The sequence below is a fragment of the Xyrauchen texanus genome, chromosome 1 (genome assembly GCF_025860055.1).
Source record: "Xyrauchen texanus isolate HMW12.3.18 chromosome 1, RBS_HiC_50CHRs, whole genome shotgun sequence".
Lineage (NCBI taxonomy): Eukaryota > Metazoa > Chordata > Actinopteri > Cypriniformes > Catostomidae > Xyrauchen > Xyrauchen texanus.
In genome coordinates this window covers 55,914,817-55,932,584 of record NC_068276.1, presented here as the reverse complement: position 1 = coordinate 55,932,584, position 17,768 = coordinate 55,914,817, and the positions used below count along the sequence as shown (strand labels likewise).

Genomic DNA, 17,768 nt, shown 5'->3' with positions numbered 1-17,768 from the left:
CGTCTTACATGAAATTGTGTCAACAAGTACAGAACAACAAGAACAGCAAAAATAAATAAAAACATTATAAATATAATAATTATAAAATAAAAAACCAAAAGCCATAAAATCTATATAAGGTTAAACAATGAAAGCATTTTTTGACTTTTCGAGGTTTTTTTGTTTTTTTATGCCCATCAAAGACAAAACATAGAAGTTATAGTCAACCAGAAAAAGTGACAATAGCCGATTCTTACCCCAAAAATTGCATTTGTGTATAAAAAATTTACCAAGTATAATAAAGAGATTAACAATGTACTGTATATGTGAATTTGCGTTGTTATAAAGAAATTGTTTATACATATTTTGACATTTGTTTTTTCTGCGAGATAGGTACATAGCTCGTACCAAAAGGATTTAACACAAAGACATTCACTAAAAAGATGAACAATCATCTCTTCTATGTCACAGAAAGTGCATTTCTTCTCAATATTTTGAATATACATATGGTGTCTGCTATAACAAGGGTAGCATCTGTGTAATATTTTAAACGTGACTTCTTTTGTCTTATTTCTTAATAGATATTTATGGGGAAGAGACCAGACCAAATTCATACTAACACTGTAGAGCCTCATCCATTGAAAGGAAGATGCTGGAATAGATTTTCTGTATGATTGCGAACAAAGTGGTTATTGAATTCCTTCTATTGAAATATAATTATTGGTTCGCTCTCCTTTCAGAAGCAAGCTTATCTTTTTATCCGATTTACTTTTAAAACATGGTTGAATAGGGTAAAGTCAACAACTCCAAGACCTCCATCATTAATATTATATTTAGAACTTCTTTTGTGTGGTTTATTTTAACATATGAAATTATATAATAATTGATCTAATAAGGAACATGATGACTTAGGACAATGCATTACAGAAAAGAGATAAGAGACCCTCTGCCTTTGAGAATAAAACTCAACCAGCAAGAGACAAATCTCTTGCCAGCCAAGAATTGAACTTCTTTTTAATCACATCTTTAATGGGAATTAAATTCATTTCTGTAAGAACCGAATTTGTATTTAAATACACTTTAACACCCAAATAATGAATTACATCTTTAAGCCGAATTCCACAAATTGTTGCTTTATCTATATTTTTTTAAAGATATATTTCACATTTTTAAATGTTGAGAGAAAGGCCAGAAATCTGTGAAAAATCTTTAATAATCTCCAATGTTTTAGGAACTTCCGATTGATTTTTTAAGAAAATCGTGGTGTCATCTGCAAAGTGGGACATTTGTATTTCTTTATCTTGAATTCTAATTCCCTTAATCACATTGTCGACACTCAATAAGCAAAGAGAGTCCAGCAGGGAGTCCCTGCAGTTAAAAAAAACTATATAAAAAAACATGGTTTTGATCAACTTAAAAAATGAATGTTTTTTCTATATATATATTTTAAAGCAGCCTACTCACATATGTATCAGGCATCTTATTTACTCAATAATCCACAGTCTTTTTATTCAATTTATTTATTTTGCCATTTCTGCACCGATTTTGAGGGGATTTAAACAATGTAATAGCGTTATACACATGGTTGGGCCTCAAGGCCTGTTCACACCAAATCGGTGACGATTTTGCGAGTGGAACCTTAATTAAACGAAAAAATATTTCACTCCTGTACAGTAGATGGCGCTGCTGTCATGCCAGTCTCCAGTACGCACCATAATGAACGCTGGTCATCCTTTCCACAATCCGAGTTCTGGAAGGCGGAATTAAACATTTGCAGGGTAAACTTCGGCAGCATATCTGATTTTAATGGCCAAATATTTCATACACAAATGTCCATTTCTTAAAACATCCCCTGTCTTTAATGCTTTTCTAAATGATATAATTCTGTATAAACAATCCCTGAAATGTTGCAAAACAGAAAAAAGCCCTATTTTTCATGAATACTTAGGCAAACTCATTCCTTAGTGTCTACTGCTCAGTCCCTTGGTCTCTTTTCCCTTTATTTATTTTTGTTTGTTTGGTTTTCTTTTTTGGAAAATGTATCAATGTTGTACTCCATATTCAGTTCATGTTGTAAGATTGATTGAATATGATTGCAATGTGCCTTGTTGTATGTTTGATATGAATTTTTTTTATAAAAAAAAAAAACTTTGGCAGCTGTGAATGGGAGTCCACAGCAAATATTATTTTAACATACACATTTGCTCCATCAGCAAACGAAAAAAAATCCGCATTTTCAATGACTTTCCAAAAGAGGAATATAAAATAGGGAGCGTTGGATTACGAAAGTCAAATGAGCGAAAATACATTCTCTCAGCAGTTGTGGTTATACAATTTATATATATATATATATATATATATATATATATATATATATATATATATATATATATATATATATATATATATATATATATATATATATATATATATATATATTTCAGAGTAATATAACACAAAGTATGAACTTATAAATTTACTCTCAATATTTAAAAAATTGCTAATATAAAAAAGTTAGCTAGATTTACGCTGCTATATAAGGCGGAAACGCGTCATCACAGTCTGTGAAAAAGGTATATTGTTTGGTATAACTGTTTAAATATGTTCTTTCGAAGGTGTTGATGCATTTTGATCATAATCTGTGTTTTTATGTTAGTGAGATAAGTAAAGAGCACTGTTTGATATTTATTTGCACGTGTATTTTGCTACGTAGCTTATATTACAAACCAGTACCGCCGCTCCCTACAAGCAGACTACGCAGTCTGCGTAGGGCTCCACCTCCCTAGGAGGGCACCAGAAAGTCCACCGGCTGCCCTTACTCGCACAATAAACGTTATTCAAGGACCAGAAAGCTTCTGCAGAACATAGATGATGGCTTCACGCTCATATCATTCGTCCACCTGGAACTCAGCGTAGGGCATCAATTTGGCCAGCGGCTGCCCTTTTACAAACGGACACCTGAAGCTATGTTCTCTTTCTATAATGGCTGGATTAATGTCTGGATAATATAACACTAAGTACAGTGATATAAATACACGTGGAAAGTGTACAAATGTACAGGTATATAATAAAATATGTTGCATAATTTTAAAAGAATATAAAAGCATACCAGGGCACTCGGTCTTTATTAAAATGATTGCAATACTTTGTTATATTACATTTGCAATCAGAATAGAAGTGTGGTTCTGCAATTCGTTTGTCTATAGTAAAATATAGCATTTAAAGAGTCTTTTTGGGGGGGTAAATGGAAATTTTTTACGAGATCAGTCAAACGAATGGCTGAATCTCGCTGCTATTTTTAATGCCATGAAAATAAAACAGGCACAGTGATATAATAAATAATGGACAATGAGAGAGAAAAAACGCTTGCAGAATTATATAATTTTCAGGGGTATGTATCAGTGCATGTATGACTGTTTGCCATGCCAACACGCTGTATCCAGTAGCTGCTGCGACTGACAAAAAGCTCTTATCCCATTGGTCAGTCAGTTTTCATCACAGAAGAAGATACAAAAGCTTGCTCGAAACCAACATTAGTACCGAAGAGAGAGGAAAAAAAAAGAAACTGGGTTTGACGTGAACAAACCATAAGAGGGTGCTATGGGGCATTTTCCTAGTGTGAAAACCTCATTTCTACGTTGTTAATTAAAACCCGTTATTGCTGGAAACAGAAATACTGCAAGACAAAAATAATAATAGTAATAGCAATATTAATATATAATAAGACCTTTTATGGTTGTCAAACTTGCATGCAAAACTGGCCTAGAAAAGTAGTTCTCTGCAAAGGTCTATGCCATTTGGGTTAATACCATTTTAAGCATGGTTTAAATACTTTGGGGCCACTATGCACACCGGAATAACTGGCAGGATTGTCGATGAGAGTCAACACATAGTACAAGTAAAACGCTGGCCTGTGTACTTGTACAGGAGGGCATTTTTAAGTGACTCACTGAACATATCCAAAAGTTTTGCTGGTGTATTGTTTTGTAACAGTAAATTCTACCTGGGCCCAGTGTTTTATAGATTTTATTGTATTGTGATCTTTTGAAGTTGAATTGAGTGGCCCAACTCATTGGCCAGGACTGGGTGAACTGTAGACCACAGTCAGCTCATGATGAAATTTGATTTGGTCCACCTTGCAATATATGACAAGATGTAAAACAATAATATATAATAAATATAATAAATATATAATATATATAAATATAATAATATATATCAAACCCTACCCTACATCAAATTCAAACTTTCTGTGACACTGGAAATGACACGGGTTGTAATAAAGCAGTGCTTTAGGGTTAGGCTTAGGGCCAGTAGCAATAAACAACTATTGGCAGTTTGCAAGGCTGTAACCACCAATTTGAATCAACCACTGAAAACCCCATAGATGTTTACCACTAATATGAATATTGGAACTGTACATCTTCTGAATTTGTAACATCTGCTTCACATCCCCACATACCCCAATGTTTTCGGAGGTTACAGCCTGAGGTGGAAAAATAAGATTTCTTAAAAGTTAATCAGCATACCTTTTAAATGAAATAATAACAATTGGGCATGTTTGCTTAAATAATATATTAAAGGGATAGTTCACCCAAAAATGAAAATTCTTATCATTTACTTGCCCTCATGCCATCACAGATGTGTAAGACTTTCTTTCTACTGCAGAACACAAACAAAGATTTTTAGAAGAATATCTCAGCTCTGTAGGTCCTCACAATTCAAGTGAATGGTGACCAGACCTTTAAAGCTAAAAAATAAATCACATAAAGGAAACATAAAAGTAATCCGTAAAACTCCAGTGGTTTAATCCATGTCTTCAGAAGCGATCTGATGGACGTGGGTGAGAAACAGATCTATATTTATGTCCTTTTTTACTATAAGGGGGCTTTCACACTTGGTTCGATTGCCTGTTCCGAACCCGAGTTCGATTGCTCCCCCCTCCCCCCTGCCCCCGATGGACTGTGTTCACATTATATATTTGTATCCGAACCGCGGTACGCTTGCGTCATCAAGCTGCAGCTGGTGCGTAATCGTGTTGCTTGATAACCGCTGAAATGAAAAGGCGTCAAAATTCAATGAATAGACTTGCTCGGTTCACATTTGTTCTTCTTTTTTTAACCTTTGGTTTTGTTTTCAACATCAAGATACAGAAACACACTTGCGTCTGTCTGCCACAAAAATACTGAAATCGTTCAATAGACAGCGGGCTGTCCGCCGAAGACAATTTTTGCGAAGGCAAGCAGAAATCATCTCTCTGCTTGCAGTGCGTGTGCGTCAATCCCGCTTTTCGTCAAGGTAAGTGTATACACACACGCACGCACGCACGCACGAATGTAAACCCTTTCCGCTCATTTTGAAAGTGACGCGTGTGAGACTGACGACCACATTATACGTCATCAATAGCGGTTCACTTCCGCGGTTTGGTTCGATTGCGTTCATATCAGCAGCGAACCGTACTGGAGTTCACATGAACCGTACCCCAGACCACCTTTTTAAGCGGACCCGAGTACGGTTCGCGGGTGCGCACCCGAGTTCGGTAGACAGCCGTTCACATCATCCAAATGAACCGAACTCTGACGTCATTCGAACCGGGGTGCGCACCAAAAGTGCTAGTGTGAAAGCCCCCTAAATCTCCACTTTTACTTTCAGAATGTGAAAGAAAGTGCAAGTGGTAGTATAGTAAAAAAAAAAAAACTTAAATATTGATCTGTTTCTCACCCACGTCCATCTTATCGCTTCTGAAGACATGGATTAAACCACTGGAGTGTTATGGATTACCACTATGCTGCCTTTATGTGCTTTTTTGAACTTCAAATGTCTGGTCACCATTCACTTGCATTATATGGACCTACAGAGCTGAGATATTCTTCCAAAAATCTTTCTGTTTGTGTTCTGCAGTGGAAAGTGTCGTACACATCTTGAATGGCATGAGGGTGAGTGAATGGTGAGAACATTTTCATTTTTGGAAAATAACCCCCTTTAGTTATTGCTGACTGCAAAAAGCACATTTCTACATTGTACCTTTAAATGATAAAACAATAGATATTGCTTAGAGATTAGATAATAGATATTGCCACCATAGACATTGGGGTACGTGGGGATGCAAAGTATATGTTACAAATATACTTACAGTTCATATATTCACATTAGTTATAAGAAATACGTTTTTTCAGGTTACAGCCTTGCAAAGTGCCAATAGTTATGTGTTGCTTCTAACACTCAGCTTATCTAAATTGCCAGAGAATGACCCAAGTAATGATGATCAATCAGTAGGCCTATGTAGGCCCTATGCTATAAAAGAGATGTGTTGATTGTAGGTCTATTTTTATACATTTACGAAGTGTGGATAGGTAAGGCAGATGGCATCAGCCCCAGATCACATTAAAAAATGCTTGGCATAAGAACGCCAACTCCAATAATTGTAACCACTTGGTGGAGCTATAGCACTAATATAAGATAAAAGAAGACTGCTTTTCTGCATGATTACCTTATCATTATGTGTACACTTATAAATCGTAAGTATACATTGGACATTAGCCCCAGAACCAACTAATTTACCATAAATCAAACCCTAATTGCTATGAGAACCTATTTGCTACATTTTACAACAGCCAAAGAGAATGTAAAGCACCTTGGCTGTTTCTGTATAGCCTTTCTAAATACAGAATGCTGGTAATAAGGACCATTTATGATTTTTTATTAAGATTTATAATATTCAAAGATCTAATGTGACTGTGGGAGTTATATTATGGATGTAAATATGTAAGATTTATGTTGACAACATTTTTATATTTTTAACATGTCTGTCATCAGAATGTGCTTATAAAATCCATGCAATGGAAACATAGCTAAAACAAGAGTTTTAAATTCTTTACTGGCACTAATTGCTTTAATTTGCATGCTCTGTGATGCATTGCATCAAATGGAGGCCACATGGGTGCAATAATAAAAAGGGCATTTCTGAAGTTCCATCTCATTAAGAGAGGAATGATAATTATGTGTTTAAGTGGAATATGCTTCTCACACTTGCCTTCACTACAAAAAGCCCTTTGCTCTACATCCTGCAAACCCACCCCCTGCAAAGCTCCTGTTAAACCCAGCCCTGGTCCATACCACCTTCAAATACAGACCACTGGTAACTTCAGAGTATTCTGTGGCATTGCATAAAGTGAGTATGCATGCAAAACAGAAAGAAGGAATGCACTTGGCACCCCGTCTACCCTCCAGGGGCTTTAAGAAGTAATAAACCAGACCAGGTGCTGATCATGTGTCTGTCCACCAGGCAATCCGGTGGAGGAACAATGGAGAGACGCTTTACTTTAACTACATTTACTTCCTGTAGAACAGAACATATGAGGCTTGGAAGACATCAGCTTTAATTGTTTGCAAAAGTTTATTAAATGACAATGTTGCTTCATTACACACATACACACACACACAAAATAAAAATAGATCCCATTTACAAATATATATCTTCATAAAAAAGTAATCCTATTACCACAGTTTAAGACATTCTTGACACAAATTAAAAATAGATATAATGCCCTTTATCTTTTCCTGTACAAAAATAGTTTTATCTCTGTAAGTAGTATAAAGTAGTATAAAACAATTAAATAATATAATGATATCTTTGACCATTTTCTTTTCAAATATACATATACTTGCAGTAAAAAATGACATACAGATTGCACATATCTCTGTAATAGTAGCAATGTTCAAGTAAGTTAGAATACAATCCTTATGGACTGGCACAGACAATTCATATAATCTAAGGCATTCATCCTTCTTACAGTGTCTGAAAATGTGATTCCAAATAGAAAAGCTTAGAATTTCTCAGCGTATTCCTTTTTAGAATCATGACTCTTCAGAATCGACTTTAAGTCCAGAGACTATTCTGACTAAGTAACAGTCATTGGACACATACAGTCAAACTATGGGCCATAATAATCCCACTGACTGGTTCACCATTAGGGCAGTCCATTTGTCCTTGTAGAAGAGGTTATGCTTTTCCCTAAAGCTAGTCCACTGTGCCCAGGTTCAGTGAAATTATTCTTGCACATATCCAAGGGACACTGATTCAGATTTGGTGCACCATCTCTGTTGTTTCTGCACTTTGCTTTGACAATTTCTCCTTGAGGACCGTCTTCAGGAGACAAGATTGGTCTCCCTGCCCCTGGGTTTGGAAAAGAATGTGTTGGAGAACTCTTGGCAGGAGACTGAGGCATTTGTAGAATTTCAGAGTTGGCTGGCGAGCCTCTTTTGCCGCATCCTCCAAGCGCTCCTGCCCACCCCGCTCACGTCCTTCTGAGTAGTGCTTCCAACTTGTGCAGCAGTGATTGAGAGTCCGAGCTGCTCCACGCCGGCCGCAGCCTGTTGCCCTCCTGTCTCAGGGTCATGACTTTCTCTGGAACGGATCTTCGCCGCCGGCCGTAACCCAAGGGACTTATCTTATCAGCGGGTGCATTCCCAATCTTGAGCTTGTTGTTGAGGTCATGAAGACGGTGTGCTAGGACATGCACTGAGCATGTGCCAAGAGAGCAGCCCGGTCTTCTGGACTGGTTAACAGAGTTCTTGGAGCGTTTTGTCCTCACGTTGATGTCAGTGCTGGAAAGGCAGAGAAGAGAAGAAGACATTAATCCCTACCCGTCATTCTTGAGAATTTGCATCTGGCTCACAAATGACTGACCAAGTTTACTTTAATAAATCTTCTTTGTACTTCTTCGTAAAATCTCAAATGGAGAGGGCAATGACCTTGTATGTCTTGGTAATGATTTTTTCTTACCTTGAATGTGGCAGCAAGTTGTCTTTCACATCATCTGCTCTGACAAATTGGCTGTTCTCTGAACTCCTCAATGTAGCAAGACTCAAATCCCTCTTCGATCTCTGTAGCCAGACACTAAATATCAACGAGAGGAACGATTTTCATTAGAAACTTTTAAAACCAATGCATAACATGATCAATTCGATTCAAAATCTACACATCAGCTCACCTTCTTTTCAAAACTTGTCTCAGGTCATGTTTCGCACTGTACGCACTGGGTGCAACAGTGGCCAGCAGGCAGCAGCAGAAGACAGACTGTAGAATCAGTTGCATCGTGTCTGAAATCTTTAAGGAAAAAGTGAATTAAACATCTGTTAGATAACACTTGAACGCTCCAATCACCTGTATGTGACTCTTCTACTCTGTGCCAACCATGCTTTGCTCTTGCTTGCACAAGAGTCCAGAAGCCAAGCTATCATACATGGACTAATCATACATTTATTTACAATGTCAAGGTAAGGTCACATTTTGTATGAAAAGGTAATGTTTCTGGCTGCTAGTCAGCCATATAAGGGACAAATGTATATATAAAACAATATGCTTTTATATAGAAACATTACTTCAGCTCTGTAATGCACCCTATTTTCACCATTCTCAGCAAACTAAAACAGCCACCCTGGCTTGTAGATGCAATACTGGGGGCTCAGTTTATTATATAAATATATAGATAACCTTTGCATGCATAAGCCTTGACCCTATAAAGAAAAACACACAAGCTTTCCATATATGCATACCTGTGGAGAAGTACAGTTCACTTGGATTGGTGTGTTCTGTGTAGTCTGTGTTGAAAGTAATCCAGAGCCTCTTTCACTTGCTGATAAAGCTGAAAAGCTGCTGTGATACTCTGCTAATAGTCTGACTCTCCACAGCAGGCGTGAGGGCATTTATACTAGAGCAAGGTGGGAGGGCTCACCGTCTGAACACCAAGCCTGTATACACTTCCTCTTTGCAGCGTAACCCAAATTCAGACCACCTCAATCAGACTATGACAGAAATATTGAAGGGATTTTATAATGAAAATTTATTGCTGAAATTTTTAGCATGATGATATGGTATCTTCATCAGTGTTTCTTGGAATAAATATTTGTCAAGCTGTGAAATTCTTCTTTGTCAGACAATTATTTTGTAGTTTTTTTTTTAAACAAATTACTCAATAGTCTTTTTGTACTGTGAAAAAACAAGTGCAACATACAAGGAGTTACACTCAATAACACGGCTTGTGTTTTCTGGGTGTTGGATGGGGCATAACTCTCAAAATATTATGTCTGACTTGAGAACAATATGTGAAACTAGCCTGTTTTAGACAATAACATTTTTAGTTTGTTTAACATACAAATAAAATAATACTCTGCAAAATATACATTTTTAATTTTTTTTTTAAATAAATGTCATATAAAAATGCTATTATATATATATATATATATATATATATATATAAAATAGCATTTTTATATACTGTGTATATATACTGTATATATATATTTTTAAGATCCTTATAATTTCCAAGCTCAAAGGGAAAACTGGTGAATATTTATCTATATATTAAGAAGAAAAAAAATCTATTGTAACTTTGAGCTACTTCTGTCAGCACACACACACACACACACACACACACACACACACACACACACACACACACACACACACTAAATTACCTTAAATCAGTACAAACTAAAATACATTTATAAAACAAAATAAAAATAAGAAAAACCTCTGCCCGTTAAAAAAGAAATTCTCTCCCAAAAATGATATCTTTTTAATATATTGCAGTTCCATTATTTAGCTTTTTACTGTCAAACGCACAGCACAGGGAAAGGATGTTTTACAAAATGCCAATATTTGTTAAATAATTTCAGCAGTCATTAACAGCGCAGTCCTGTGATTTATGCTGAAATGGAGAATCAAGGATTGCATAACCACATACACAGTGACACCAACATTGAGTTGTTTGCCTCTCTGCCCATATATGGTGATTATTGTTTGCTAAACCAATATGTCAGCCAGAGGGATTTCAGATATTTGATCAGATAAAATTTGGGAATTCAGAGAGGCAAGCGGAAAGAAGGTTCCCTATCAATTCAGTTCACTCTACATCATTTCACCTTAAGAGCTGAAGCGCCAATTTTTTTTTTTTTTATACTAAAGTGAATATATTTGCTTTATACCAAAGATAGCATACAGTAATACCATGGTTTTATGGACATGCACCATGGTACCATGTTTTCTGACAATAAACATGGATTGCCCCCCAAACATTTAAATAAGAACATTTTAACGTTTCAATGGGGGGTGGGGGGCTGTTGGCGACCTTGGTGTGCCCACATGTTAAGCTTACAGAGATGATTTCACCTCTAAAGAACTAACTTGTACCAAAAAAAGAAAAAAGAAAGACTAAAATAGCAATTGCGATTTGGGTGGCCTTCCGTATATGGTGGCAACCCTAGCTCCGTCACTGGTTCAAACGACGATTAAAAGTTCAAGTGTGATTTAAAAAAATTTTTTTGTATATATATTTTTTATTTCTACATACAAATAACGTTATCACAAAAAAAATTATTTACGTTTGACTAACAGTGAAAGACCAATTGGATTGCGCTGGCCAACGACAAATTTCTTTATAAAAGTAGAAATTAAAAAACCTGCACCCGTACAGCTAATTACAGAAATTACAGAAAATAATAATTACCACTGTAACAAAACAAACAAAAAAAAACAAAACAAGAGAATGTAATAAAATCGCAATTTTAACTGCTTGAGCTACATGAAAGTTTTGTATTGCATTAATGTGTAGTAGAAACAGACTACCAATAAACAACAAGGGAGAATGTATATGATATTTTATAAATGTACATACATATTCGTTTTGCAGCGACATAACAAACATGCTTTATGATGCAATACTTGTGTACGTTGAGAATGAAGATAGAAGACATGTATGTTTATTAATGTTGGTGTTTTATGGTAATAGGACCCATCCACGCCCTTGCACGGACAACCGCCAATCCACGCATGCGCACTGGATTCCTCGGTGTCAAACATGGCTGTGATTTGAAGAAAAATGCTGAATTGTGTTGCAGAATTTCGCCAAAAGAGAAACCAATGGCTAGACTGGCTGATTATTTCATGGTGGTCGGATACGATCAAGAGAAGGCTGGTAAGATGCGGTGTGGGTATGTGAGGAGTGTTGTGATTTGTTTAGGCCGTCACTGCGTGTGTGTGTGTGTGTGTGTGTGTGTGTGTGTGTGTGTAGCAACTACTTCAGAGCTGCAACGTTTATGGGATTAACGGAACGGTTTCACTTTCTTTGATGCATGATGGCAAGACGTTGCGATTGGTATCATGATAGGTGTTATGGAATAGTTCTACCAGGAAACCTTTTTTATTTTTGCTGTCACGTCCTATTTGTATATTTGAATTAAACAGGACGTGCGTGTATAATTGGAGGTTTTGATGGTGTGGTCATTTCGCTATTGTTTTAACAAATTTGTGTTACTAAAGACAGATAAGGGTTTTTCTAAAATAATAATAAATATATTGTATAATGTGTTTTATTTGTTATATGTGGGTTTTTCTCTGACAGTCTCGGCACCCATCTACCGTATTTCTCCGCGTGTACATGTAAACAATGAAAATAAAGCGCGCGATGACTCGGGCAGTAACTTGTTACATTACTACTCGCTGCCACGCTGCATTGATCTCTAAATTGACGATTTAAGCTCTCTATGCAGCATTGATTTCCACCTTTAGCCGAGAGGTTTAGGTCAGTAGAGAGCGGTTCGGATGCTCTCACTATGTGTGTGTGTGTGTCTCTATTCAGTACAGATGCTCTGCTGGAGAGCTTTTCCTGTGTTGTGGAAAGCGGATGCAGAAATCCATCGCAAGGGAAACAGGAGCTGTGCATAATCGTGTTCAGTCTACAGGTGCTCCATGCCGCGCAATGATCTCATTGACAGCACATGATCGTGTTTACATCCATAAATGGTGCAAGCAGGGAGCAGATCACCTGTTACACCTCTAGACACATTGTTTATTCATGAAACAACAATATAGTGGTCTTTATATTCTGTTGAAATCCCTTAATCATTCTATTCTTATTCTTTTCCTCCACAAATGTGAAACTACTTAAAGCACTCCTTTTATTTTTCACAAACATTCATAATTTGGTCTTCGATGTTGCTGCCTTTTTTCTATCTAAACTTTATACTTTAATAGAGTGTGCTGCATTTAATTGAATCAGCTCTCTGCTATTGTAATATTTGCATGAAGTGCAAATGGTTTCTGTCTTGTAACAATTTGAATACTGATTTCTGATGGTTTTGTCTTACGTTTTATCACATTTATTTATTCAGCTATAGCCACTATACTGGAAAGACGCGTGCTTTATGTGTTGGTTCTCGTGCACAGCCAGAAAGTCATTGGACAGAAAGCCAAATGTCGTTACCGCGGCAAAACATGTCTGAAGCAGCATTGCTTTTCCTAGCAGTTAAAGGGATAGTTCACCCAAAAATGAAAATTCTCATCATTTACTCATGCTCAAGCCATCACATAAAGGAAACATAAAAGTAATCCATATGAATCCAGTGTTTAAACCCATATCTTCAGAAGTGATATAATTGTTGTGGGTAAGAAACAGAACAATACAGAAGTCCCTTTTTACTCTAAATCTCCACTTTCAGATGTGAAAGTGAAACTTAAACATGCACCACATTTGACTCTTTGATGTAAAAGTGAAAGTGGAGATTTAGAGTAAAAAAGGACTTGCATTTTGATCTGTTTCTCAGCCACACCTATTATATCACTTCTGAAGATATGAATTTAACCACTGGAGTCTTATGGATTAATTTTATTTTTTTGTAATTTTTGGTGCTACAAAGGTCTGGTCATTCTCTTGCATTAAATGGACCTACAGAGCTGAGATATCCTTCTAAAAATCTTTGTTTGTGTTCTGCTGAAGAAAGAAAGTCATACACATCTGGGACGGCATGATGGTGAGTAAATAAGGAGATAATTTTAATTTTGAACTAACCCTTTAAAGCCTAAAAATTTAAGGAATATTCTGGGTTAAAACAAGTTAAGCTCAACTAACGCATTTGTGGCAAAATAGTGATTTCCACACAAAAAAAACGATATTTACTCACGCCTCATTTATGGAAAAAAATATTGCAGTTACAGTAAGGCACTTACAGTGAAAGTCAATAGGGTCCTTTGACGCTAAAATACACAGTTTCAAAGTTACTGCCATAAGATGTAGCGTACATGCTGACATGATTTTAGTGTGATAAAATCACTTACTATCCTTATCTGTGTAAAGTTATATACAATATTACAACTCCGTTATCATGACAACGAAACCCTGTTATGTCAGTATTGGGAATCATTTACATAGATAATCTTAGTAAGCAATTTTGTGTACATCTTGTGGCTATATATTTTAAATAATGTGCATTTTTGTGTTTACGGACTCGCCCCGTTCACTTCCATTGTAAATGCCTAACTGTGATCCCTTTTTTTTTTTTTTAAATGAACAAGGGACAAGTTGAAATTAATAGTGCACCGATCAGGAAATTTGAGGCTGATGCCGATCACTGATTTTTTTTAATCACTAAGATCGGCAAATATGTATACCCATTTTTTTTTAAAGTGCCCTTAGCCACACTTTTGCAAGTTATGTTCTGCAGTTATGTTTATGCCCATACTGTAAAATTACATTAATTGTGAATTGCTAACATTAATTTGTATTGAAAACAGTAATTAATAGTTCTGTTGATGGTTCCTGGCAAACATTGGAATTTTCTTAGAATTTTCTTAGAAATGCAAAACAAAAAAATATATATATTTATTTTTATATGAGAGCCTTTTGCTAAGACTGATATTGCAACTATGAGATAAAAAAAGTTGGCTCATTGCTGATGCTTTGCATCCATGACATAAGGGTAATCACTGGGACAATTTTCTTTAACAGCCAAATCTGAATCATGAGCTCAGCTTAATTGCTTGTCTTCTGCATCACTCTAATCACGCCACCAGTCATTGCATTTAGCAAACTGTGTTTCAAACAACTGTGTAGTGTGTATGTTTAGAGGAATCTTGGTGACCTTACAGCATCTTCCTCCGCAATGATGGAGCTTCCATAGAGCTCAAATGAGTCAGGCCTTTCTTTCAGTAACATGACTGCTTGTGCTCAGAGAGCTGATCCCAGTGCAGACAAAGACAAGTCTCTTCTCTAAAGGCATCAAATAAACTTTAGGGTTTTCCTCCAGGCCTAACTCTTCAATGGCTGTTTTGGCAGAATTGTCTCCGTCACTTGTGGCAAACACATATGAATAGGCAAATAGTGTTCTCAGTTTTTTACTCATACAGATTGCCAGTGAATAAATGGCTAAATTGTGGGTGCTGCATGAATTGAGGCATCATCCAAACGAAGAAACATAGCCAGGATTCTCATTCCCCTTAAGATAAAGATAATAAATAACATAGCAAAGAACATTTAGAAAATTGTTCTTGTAGCAGTTCTCAGCCATAGGTTCTCATTCTGTCAGGAATTGTTTTTGTCTTCTTCTGTTTTTATCAAAAGGACTTCCACTTTATCACCACAACTTGACACTATGGCTCCAAGTCAATGATGATTTTACCGATATACCATATCATTCACGGAACATCCACATTAGGGCTGCAACTAATGATTATTTTGATAATCTAACGCTTTTTTGAACACATTTTTGAATATTTATTGCAGCGATTAATCATCTATTCATCTTGTGCCTCAACTAAAAAGGTTGTAAAATGTGCTTACTAACAATAAAAAGGACAAAATCATATTTTAAATATATCTCTAAATGACATTCACTGAATTACAAGGGAAAACACTTTGCTTTTTATTGTTTAATTCATAAAATTATTCACTACAAAAAATCCTAATGTTATCAAATGTTTTTGTCTTGTTTTCCATTTAAAATTATCAAAAAATCCTTAAAACAAGATACATTTTTAACATGATAAAATAAGATATTTAGAATTGCTTTCAGAGAATGTATCTCGAATGTAAGTGTATTTTTCACTTATTAATACATCTGCCAGTGCAGTTAAGACAAAATATTCTTACACCGTGTGGCATGGGGGGCGTGGTCGTGTGTCGGTCTGCAGGAGAGAGAGAGAGCGGTAAGGCTTGTCACCTGGTTTGTAATTACCTCTAACACATGTGTCTTATTATAGTGATACGGAGAGAGAGACATTTAAGGAATGCCAAGTGTCGATAGAGGGAGAGAGAGACCAGACAGCGAGAGAGTGTGTCGCAAGAGTGCTCCTATATATATATATACACATACATATAGCTTCACAAACAAACTTTAAGTTGTTATCGATGGTGACCGTCGATTCTGTGTGCTTGAAAAAAGGGGAACAATAAAAGGACTGAACTTAAACCTGCCTCGTTGTCTCCTGACTCCTCCATTGCTCCAATCAGACTAGTTCACAGTCTTAAATGTCTCTCACCGTATCACTATAATAAGACACAGGTGTTAAGAGGTAATTACAAACCAGGTGACAAGCCTTACCGCTCTCTCTCTCTCCCGCAGACCGACACACGACCACGCCCCCCATGCCACACACCGATCAGCCACAACATTAAAACCACCTGCATAATTTCATGCCGACAAAACAGCGCCAACCATTCTGAGATGCTATTCTTCTCACCACAGTTGTACAGAGTGGTTATCTGAGTTACCGTAGACTGTCAGTTCGAACCAGTCTGGCCATTCTCTGTTGACCTCTCTCACAAAATAGGTGTTTTCATCTGCAGAACTGCCACTCACTGGATGTTATTTTGTTTTTGGCACCTGTAACAAGATCCTGAGGTTCAGGGAATGAGGAAGCAGGAGATGGTGATTCCAACACAGGAATGCCTTTTTATTAAACTCAAAAACCTGTTCACTTCAGAGCGCAACGGTACAGCTTCACACGCGCACAAACTCAAGGTGCATCAATATAAAAGAACAACGGCAGCAGCCAACCCACATGCAGCTTCTCAGCTGGGCTCTCTCTCCAGACTACTACTATCTCCTCTCCTTAAAATGCCCAATTACTCCTCACTGAAACCTAAGACTGGTGTTAAGCGCAGGTGGAAATTATTCACAGTGCTCGGCCATGCCTTTACATACCCACACCGCCCAACTCGTGATTCATACTCCTCCTCAAACGATTCTGAAATGATTCTCAAAAGAATCAAAATTGATTCTGAGTTCAGTTTAAATCACGGCAGAGCAGTGGTGCACGTCAAAGACAGATGTGGAAACAAAGATGCGAGTTAAGTGCATATGAAATCAAGTGCACAAACGCGTCCTGTTTGCAGACCAGCTGTATCAAACACATGAACATTTGTGCCCGAATGAACCTACAATACCGAAATTCTTTCACAAACCCACTCGCATAGCAACGGGAGAGTTTATTCGTGATAAGAAGCCAACAAACATGAAAGACGAGTTTGCACCCATAATTGCACTGATTTGCACTCAATGGGGGAAAACACAGAAGAAAATAATGACGAGGCAGCGGTTCGGAGATGTTGGTGATGTTTTCATTTACATATTTTTTATAAGGTTCTAAAGAAAGAAACTGAAACTGAGATCCTCTTTTAAACTATAGAACCATTTATTTAATCTTGTGGATGTTCCATATTTTGTTCACAGCTCATACTGAAAGTAAAAGACCAGTTTATGTAATGTGACTCATTCTGATTTTTAAAACAGCTGTTAAATAAAAAGCTGAAAGGGAAACAAATAGAGAGTAAAAAATAAATTAATAAATAAAAAAAGAAACTGAAAAAAGAACGATATTGAAGAACAAGATGCATTGTGATGCACCGAGAATCGTTTTATAATTGAATCGTTACCCTTTGAATCGTTATCGAATAGCATCATGAGGCCAGTGAAGATTCACACCTCTAAATTGGTGTCGAATGTAGTGGAAA

The 17,768-nt window shown here is 36.6% G+C and overlaps 2 protein-coding genes across 3 annotated transcripts in view; one reads left to right on the top strand and one right to left on the bottom strand.

Annotated features, from left to right (window-relative positions):
* Nucleotides 1-7,369: 7,369 nt before the first annotated feature.
* On the bottom strand, nucleotides 7,370-9,643 carry adma (adrenomedullin a). Its single transcript, XM_052131270.1, has 4 exons — nucleotides 9,538-9,643; nucleotides 8,973-9,088; nucleotides 8,765-8,878; nucleotides 7,370-8,586 (listed from the first exon to the last, which is right to left on the bottom strand). The coding sequence occupies exons 2-4, from the start codon at nucleotides 9,074-9,076 to the stop codon at nucleotides 8,277-8,279; spliced, it is 528 nt and encodes a 175-aa protein (XP_051987230.1). The 5' UTR covers nucleotides 9,077-9,088; nucleotides 9,538-9,643; the 3' UTR covers nucleotides 7,370-8,276.
* LOC127647020 (myotubularin-related protein 13-like) overlaps nucleotides 9,113-17,768 on the top strand; it is a 146,338-nt gene continuing 137,682 nt past the window's right edge. Inside the window, exons 1-2 of one of the 2 annotated variants that reach the window (XM_052131073.1) lie at nucleotides 9,113-9,258; nucleotides 11,772-11,957. In XM_052131073.1, coding sequence (XP_051987033.1) covers nucleotides 11,813-11,957 — 145 coding nt within the window. In that variant the 5' untranslated portion in view covers nucleotides 9,113-9,258; nucleotides 11,772-11,812. Of the gene's footprint in view, nucleotides 9,259-11,771; nucleotides 11,958-12,070; nucleotides 12,724-17,768 lie in introns of those variants that run through there. The other variant, XM_052131080.1, reaches the window with a different exon arrangement.

Coding starts and splice junctions, on each gene's coding strand:
- adma (XM_052131270.1), bottom strand. CDS start 9,076: ATGCAACTGATTCTACAGTCTGTCTTCTGCTGCTGCCTGCTGGCCACT. Junction 8,879..8,972: donor AGACAAGTTTTGAAAAGAAG/GTGAGCTGATGT, acceptor GTTGATATTTAG/TGTCTGGCTACAGAGATCGA. Junction 8,587..8,764: donor AACTTGCTGCCACATTCAAG/GTAAGAAAAAAT, acceptor CTGCCTTTCCAG/CACTGACATCAACGTGAGGA.